Source organism: Nuphar pumila, unplaced genomic scaffold (assembly GCF_984573655.1).
Source record: "Nuphar pumila unplaced genomic scaffold, dmNupPumi1.hap1.1 HAP1_SCAFFOLD_889, whole genome shotgun sequence".
NCBI lineage: Eukaryota > Viridiplantae > Streptophyta > Magnoliopsida > Nymphaeales > Nymphaeaceae > Nuphar > Nuphar pumila.
The window spans coordinates 34,946-42,805 of NW_028323524.1; the positions used below are offsets into that span (position 1 = coordinate 34,946).

Here is a 7,860-nt window from a genome sequence, read left to right on the forward strand (position 1 = left end):
TAACCTGAAAGCGAGCCAAAGTCTGAAGATGCCGAAGACACTCACGTGAGCGTGACAAGGATCTAGACCTATGTAAAAGGGTGGGAAAGAGTGTGTTTACACTGAGCTACCGCGACCGGTTTCGCCCTTGCTCAATGGGCTCTTCGGACGGCAAACACCTATCTGGGGATATATGGGATTGTGGAACCAAAATACCCCGCAGCCGAAGGGGTTTGGGACGTAACCCCTAACCCCGAAAGCCATGAAGGTCGGCAATAACATCCGGCAGCAGGCGTCGGCAGGTGCTGAACAGGTGCCGGTTTCAGAACGGCAGTATGATTCTTTAATTTGGGTGCTTGCGTGAGCAGCCTCAGAGTATTCGGCATCCGGAACATCCGCAGCAAGTGCTTAACATTCTCAGCCGTAGGGCAACAAGCAAGCATCGTTTGACGTGTGCCCGCCACGTGCTTGCTAAACCAAGTACAGCTTGATGTCTCCTCAAAGCGGGCTAATCCCGTAACAAGTAAAGATGGCTGGAGCTAGAAAGAAAGAAAGAGATACGCCAGCCCAAAACAGGCGGCGTTGACAACGGGCGAGACAGCCAAAGCTGATCTCGCGCCTAACGTGGATGGCTGGAGCTATATAAGCCCGCACTGCAAAGCTCATTCCAACAGTCGTTTCTGCCAGTTCGGAGCCAAGCTCACAGCTGTGCTCCACAAACAATTTTACATCTATCAATATCACCTGGTAACGACGTCTGGTGTGGCATGCCAAAGACATTACGCGCGATTTATTTGACGCAGATGCCATTGAGGTCTGTGCAGTTTGATCACGTAATGGTCCCAAGGGGATAGCTCCCCATACGGCCAAAATGGAAACAATGTTTGAACATGTTTGCAACGCAACCAGCAGGCTATTCAAAGAAGCCACGGTGCTGTGGTTAACAAAACAATAACTGTGGTAGTGCAGCCTACATCTATTGGCAGTGCAGAGATAAGAAAATGTTCTGGAATGGACTCTCACGCTGATGGACACCAACTGGTGTCCACTGCAGCAAGTACAATCAGCTTTCCCCATCAACTTTCCCCAACGGCACTGTGTGATTTTCAAACGGACCAGTATCTGACTCTCATGTAATCTTGATACAGGCAACATCGGTGCCAACCAGCCAACCTGTCTAGATGGAACAGTGCGAAACAAACAAGCGAGGGAAGCATGCCCATACTCAAGAGCTATGTCACAGAGATACACGCATGTTTCCCCGTGAGCCAACCCTGAACTTAGTAGATTCACCAAGTCCTTCCTGACAACGTCTAGATATGTGGAAGATGATCTGTATCACTCCCCGATTCTGATGATGTGCGAGACACTGGGCACGCCCTCGCTGTCCAGCGCAAACAGCATGTAGAAACCGGGCGTTACCGGTCCCATGGCTGTGCGGGTTTTTGAGCGCATACGTGTGCTTGGCTATCAACTGACGCACAAGCAGAATCCACCGCTGATCGTTATTCATCCCGTGAGTGACTGCCCCCGTACGAAGCATCGCAAACTTCAACACCCTGACACTCGTCGTGACAGTGATCGTTGAGCAGTGCACAGCAGAGGTGGACGCGCTGGTGATCTCGGGCCGTGCGGCAGGCGATCCAACCGCATTGAGGAGGTACGGAGGAGTGAAAATCAAGTGGTTAGCAGCCGCCGAAGTACCGTCAGGCCTCTTGGGGCAGTAGTTCTGTACAGTCCGGTTGCACAGCCCCCCTCCCCCCAGAAACACCCTCCCGTCGGGTAGCAAGAGGCTAGTGCTGTGGTACGTGCGCGGGATTGGTGACAGCGCCAGTGACCGAAACGTTTGCGACACACGGTTCCACAGCTCCGGAATGAGCACAACCGTGCTGTCCACGAAGATTGCGGGCATCTGCTGGCCCCCAAGGACGAGCACATCTCCGTCCGGCAGCACAACGGCATTGTGAAAGGACCGTGCGTATGACATGCTCGCTACCGTCTCAACCGACGCCACGGTGTACTTTGAGAATGTGATGATGTGCGCGTTTCCTGTGGCGGTAACCCCTGTGTACGCGGTGGCACCTCCAACGGTCAGTATCTTGTTTGGCGCGTACATCACTGCGAATCCGTTCATTGCATCGTCATCCGTGCCGCGAAAGCCTGCATGGGTGCTGCTGCCGCTGCCCGAAACGTCAAAGAAGTTCATCTGCTTGCTCGGGCCGGCGTGGGGAAGACGATGTTCTTGCCGAGGGCGAACAGCCACGCCTGATTGTCTGCGCGGTACACGCCCTCACGGTCCTGAGTCAGAATGACGTCCGCACTCGCGCCGGGGAGCACCTGCCAGCCGGTGGCCTCTGACCAGATTTCGCCGGTTTTGCCGCCGGTCCAGGAGCCGCCGATCCTGAAGACGCGGCCGTCGCTGAGCACGTGATGTCGTTGTTGTAGCCTCGCGGAATGTTCACCAGCGCTGCCGGCGCCCAGGTTGCGGAGTCCGGCGAGTAGATGCTTGTTTCGTAATCGTTGGCCCCCCCATTGACAAACACCTCCCGTCTGGTAGGTAGGTGCGCGAGGCCCGGACAGAACATGTTATGACCTGCACGACATTCACATAAATGATCACCGGATTGATGGGGTCGCTGCACTGCAGAGCAACGTCACGCTTAGGCCGATAGCGATTTGCTCCCAGTCCTTGGATGCAACAGACATGATACTTCTCTAGACTATCTCCGATTGAGTCCTTACTAAGTCACTCGTTTGTTGGTTGGGCCAGCGTGGTACACGGTTACACACAAAACAAAGGAAAGCACGCCGCCCAAGAGGTCGGGCGTTGACAACGGACGAGACAGCCAAGGCTGATTTCGCACCTGAACATGCAAGGGTATGTGTATATGCACGGTTTTGAAACGCTGCGCACGACTTGTTAAATAATGAAGTTATCTGGCCCTAATTATGAGGCATTTGATGTCGTTCGGGGCAAGGCACGGTACCGCGGGTGTTGCAGCATGCCATCATCATATCATGATCTATTAACTGGCTTGCATCACTCTACAGGCGGTACTAAGGCCAAGGGAAAGAAGAGAAAGTATCAAATCTGGTACTCTGTCAGACGCCACATGGGGCCATACATGGAGGACTCAGGCTCGTACACATTTGTCAATGATGTATCTTTTTCCAACACTACCGCATCCACATGGACATTGGCAACTCCAAGAACTGCTTGGGAAATAGTGCTATCATTGCCATCACCTGATGCTAGCGTACCTGGACCAGCCTGACTTACCAATTAATGGTGACGACAATGCTGACAAGTATGTCTATCTAGCTACCTGAGTGGGTTCCTGTTTTCTACCAGGTCAAGTCGTAATCAGCACACACCTGTGTTAGTGACGTCCGTCGCGGTGACCGTGTGTGTGCTGAGGTCCAGCAGGGCCGTTCGCGTAGTTCCGTCAGCCGAGGCGTAGCCGGCCGCCAACTCAGCAGCCCACATGAGCAGCTTGTTGCCCGGCACCACAGCGGATGCGACTGGGATCACCAGGAGCTCGATTGTTGGGTGCCAGTATCCTAAGTAATCCCCAATCGCCATCACCGGAGCTGCTCTGAAGAGCATGAACGCGGCGGCGAGATGTACTGCCACGGTAAATCTGCTGATCGTGCAGGGCGGGGGATGGCTGCGTCATTGCTGATGCAGCTTTTCTTGGCCGTCAATGTCGGAAATTCGAATTTACGACAATGTTACAAGTTACATCACAGGTTCTTCAATGTCATTTATAAACGGCAGGTGGGAGATGCAAAAACACCAGAACTGCATCAACAACAAGAACTGAGGCGAGGGGACTCCCCTCAGGGGAGTCATCTGAATCAATGGGCGCCTTCTTGTTGCGCGTTGTCGTTATGCGACGCAGATGAGACGTGTACACCGAGCCCATCTACGACATAACCCACGTGGGTATGCACGCACGGAGGGAAGCACTACAAGAACGAGTTGACCATACATGAGCAGAACATGAGCCGAATATGGGCTGCACATGACCAGTACATGACTTAGACCATGCACCGTGGTTGCGCCCATGTTCGTCTCAACATGACCGAACATGACCAGCGAAACATGCCGCCCATGTTTTTGGGTACACATGCGTTTGCGCACATGGTCACGTATTGGCTCATGTTTGGCTCATGTTTCGGTCATGAACATGAGCAGGTTGATGACTCACGTAGGGAGACAGCACGATCATGTTTCGACAAGTAATCTGTCAGAATTGGGCTTGCAACGATGACTGTATGGACAATAAGTCTTGGAGGATTCGCAAGTATATTCACAAGGAGACTGTGTGGTATTGAACCACATGTACCAAGTGACATGGACACATCGACACTGACTGCCTTGGTGTCAAATACCTGGTGGAAGGGAAGCACTAACTCGCAAGCCTGGGAAAGTGGCTGCATTTTTGGTAGACAAACACATTGGAATGGCAGCAGCCGGGTCACTCGATAGCTCGACCTCTATGGTGTCATCAGCCTTGGTGAAACATTCTCCCTGTGCTTGCCGCTTTTACTTGTCAACAGGGCTGTTCCCTGCTGACATACATATTTAACCTGACTTGTGCTGCTCAAGCGTGGTCACCTGCACAACCGCACTTTGATAAGAAGCGGTGTCCTCCAAGGTTTTATCAAGTGAATACTGCAACACTGGAAGCGGGATTTACATGAAGTGATGTCTGGTCAGAGGATGGTTGGGTTGGATTGTGGATCATACCTTAGATTGCGCTGGATCACATGCTCTCGTCATCCTCTCCACAGATGAAGAATTGATAATAAACAGATGGTTATCTGATTGGTGGGAGCACTCTGTAATGTCACCCATGGTAGACCTGCAGGAACAGTCTGAACATTGAGCAGGGTGGTCTCCATGAAAAAATGAAGAGGGTCGCATGCCTTTCGCTTTGAATGTGCAATAAGCACCAAACTAGGCGGCAGGCAGTAAATGATACCTCAAGTGCCCGACGAGGCATGTCCGCTGCAACTCAACGCAACGACTTGCAAGCCAGTGCTCGAGATCGCGAGCAAGGACGAGAAAGGACGCCAGAATATCATGCCTGCGATCACATCTTCATTAGCATTCTGCTAGATACAGTGCATTGCCACAAGTAGATCGAACGAATGCTTCAAGATGGTTAAGTATATTACAAGATGCGCAACACTGCACCCACGCCAAACCCCCACTCCAATACAACCTTTCCAGGCACAATGATCAACAGACATTCGCTGCATACATGCATCACGTTTGCGCGCTTCTCAAAGTAACGGAGATTTCTTCCGTTACTAGACGAGGTATGTCCATTCAGCTGACATCCTTGCTGCCAGTTGAAAAGCAGCTGATACCGAATCGAATGCGTGTCAATGTAAAGAACGTTTTGTAAAATCTGCTAGTTGTTTTGGTACATACCTCGCCAGACGCATTGAAACGTTGATTGCTTCCACTGACGTCACAACAGCCAAACGCGCAGAGCAGCAGGAGCAGCAGAAGCAGCAGCAAATATTGATGTAAGGAATTGAAATTGAAAATGTCCACACAATAAGTGTTGGCGTATGTCAGCAATTGGGTCTGAACCGATAGGTGCCGAAGGCTTGAGGCAACAAAGGAAAGTTGAGTAAAGTGGTGCCGTCGCGCTTTGTGATAGACCATATTCATGATATTGTCAACATATCATTTGTGGGAAGTACGATCAGCTGCGGAACGGTGGGACCTTGCAACACAAACTTCTCCACCGACTTGTCAGATAGCTTTGCCCCTCTAATCACGTTGAATTACTGGCAATGACGTCGGTGGATGCATGTTTGGCGATGATCATGTTCGTTCATGTCTGCGATGCACTGCCAGGGTCATGTTCTGTTGAACAAACATGAACACGACATGAATTGTACATGGGTACACATGACTCCAGCGTTGGAAACATGGCCGAAACATGAGCCGAACATGGTCATGTTGGTGTTCAACTCGCTCTTGTAGTGAAGGCACATGGTGCATGCAACTGCAGCGGAGTGTCCTGAACTGCGAGATGGTCAGTTTCGCGAAACGCAAAAGAGTCAATGGGCTCTGCGTGACGACCACGTTGTCTCGCGAGATCCCTCGTCCACACCACGAGCACGGGTACGGGTTGCACGAGGCCGTTGCAATTGCATGTCAACCGTGGCACAAAAGGTTTTGTCAGTTAACTGGCGGATCTCTGAGAACCTGGATGGGAACTTCCATATCATGGACATCTAAGTAAATTGTTTTGAACATTTTTCAGCCGCTCAAGTAAGAATCGACACGCGAAAGGTTGCAGGTTATTGCAGCGGTCGTCACGGCAGGAACGTTGAGCAGCACTGTGGAACCACAGGGGGGGTTACAGAGCTCTTCCCCTTACAGGAAACGTGCAGATACTTCCAAGATACACAAGCGATGAAGTTGATGTTGCACCTCGTGCATTTGCAGGAGTAGAACCCCACTACTCGTGACACAAATCACGGCTCAAAAGTGGTGCGTCACGGGTGGCGTAGGCTGGATGGCTAGTCACTAGCAACATCGCACCTGTTGAACATGCCCACGCGAAGAGATGTGGTACGATGGGCAGTGACACAATTGAATGCGTTTATGACCGGCATGGCCGACACCCGCACGCAGCAGTGTCAAGTCCAGTCTAGTCAGAAGTAAGAACATGCGAAAATAACACCCAGTACCAAGTTGTATGGGAATGTTGTGTTGAGTGAGGTACCCCAAATTGCGCTTGCAAGGCATTTGGTGTAAGACACGTTGGTTTGCAGCACAAATGAATACCCGAGTGGTGGTGACTCGTCCAGGGAAGTTCGATCACCTGAACAAGTATTCGTGAACACGCCATGTCTCCGAAGGCGCGCACTGCGCCGACAGGGACTAGCCCAAGAAGCTCCTGCTTGATGCCCCGACGCAGGTGCCGGGGGTACCAACGAAGTACAAAAGTTAAGCTCCCCTGAACTAGTCTGATGGGCCTCAGAAAAACATGAATGTCAGCATGCTTTGCTTATCGGAGGGGACTTGGCATAAGCAAAAACTCTGGACGATGCACGAGAAGGTGACAAGGCGCAGAGTGACACACTACGGGCGGCTGATCTTGATGATGCGTGACACGCTTGGAACGCCTTGCGAATTCATCGCAAACAACATGTAGTTTCCAGGGATGGCGCTGCCCTCGCTCGCAGGAATCGTCATTTTGTATGTCTTTGTGGTCCCCACCCGCACCGGGAACAACGGGATACGGCGCTGATCGTTGTTGACCGAGTGCGTGGCAGCGCTCATCCGGACGAGCGAAAATGTTGCCACCGGGGACTGAGTCTTGACCGTGATCGTCGCGCCCTGCACCGCGCTCGTCGGCGCTGAGCTGATGACCGGGCGGACGGCATCTGTTCCATCCGCATTGAGCAGATACGGCGGAATGAAGATGTTGCCGTCGAGGTGGTTTTTGACCGCGGACGAACCATCAGGGTAAGTAGGGCAGTAGTCGACGAGCACAGGGTTGCAGAGCCCCCCCCCCCCCGAAAAGACGCGGCCGTCCGGAAGCAGCAGCCCCACGCTGTGGTAGGTCCGCGCTATTGGCGACGGCTTGAGAGACCGGAAAGTTTTTGTCTTGCGGCTCCACAGCTCCGGCACGTTCGTAGACGTTTCATCGACCCAGATCTTTGGAAGCCGTTGGCCGCCAAGAATGAGAACGTCCCCATCCGGCAACACGACGCCGTTGTGAACGCACGAGGGAACTTGAGCGGTGCAACGCTCTCGACCGACGCACTGAAGCTGGTGGTGTCAAGCGTGATGATGTTTGCGTTGCCGGTCGCTTCGACACCCACGTACGCAGTTGCGCCCCCGGT

At 52.5% G+C, this 7,860-nt stretch overlaps 2 protein-coding genes and 1 pseudogene across 2 annotated transcripts; all 3 read right to left on the reverse strand.

Annotated features, from left to right (window-relative positions):
* Positions 1-1,216: 1,216 nt before the first annotated feature.
* On the reverse strand, positions 1,217-2,185 carry LOC149809692 (galactose oxidase-like). Its single transcript, XM_089994691.1, has one exon. It carries the CDS (start codon positions 2,183-2,185, stop codon positions 1,217-1,219), a length of 969 nt encoding a protein of 322 aa, XP_089850817.1.
* On the reverse strand, positions 2,182-3,562 carry LOC149809693 (galactose oxidase-like). Its single transcript, XM_089994692.1, has 3 exons — positions 3,355-3,562; positions 3,161-3,240; positions 2,182-2,529 (listed from the first exon to the last, which is right to left on the reverse strand). Exons 1-3 carry the CDS (start codon positions 3,560-3,562, stop codon positions 2,182-2,184), a joined length of 636 nt encoding a protein of 211 aa, XP_089850818.1.
* Positions 3,563-7,093: 3,531 nt separating this feature from the next.
* On the reverse strand, positions 7,094-7,786 carry LOC149809694 (galactose oxidase pseudogene; annotated as a pseudogene).
* Between the last annotated feature and the right edge of the window lie 74 nt (positions 7,787-7,860).

What these genes read in the sequence shown, in the direction of transcription:
- LOC149809692 (XM_089994691.1), bottom strand. Translation starts at nt 2,185, where the DNA reads ATGAACTTCTTTGACGTTTCGGGCAGCGGCAGCAGCACCCATGCAGGC.
- LOC149809693 (XM_089994692.1), bottom strand. Translation starts at nt 3,562, where the DNA reads ATGGCGATTGGGGATTACTTAGGATACTGGCACCCAACAATCGAGCTC. An exon ending in GACGGACGTCACTAACACAG is followed by an intron (nt 3,241 to 3,354) that starts GTGTGTGCTGAT and finishes AGGCTGGTCCAG; the next exon opens with GTACGCTAGCATCAGGTGAT. An exon ending in CCAATGTCCATGTGGATGCG is followed by an intron (nt 2,530 to 3,160) that starts GTAGTGTTGGAA and finishes CCTACCTACCAG; the next exon opens with ACGGGAGGTGTTTGTCAATG.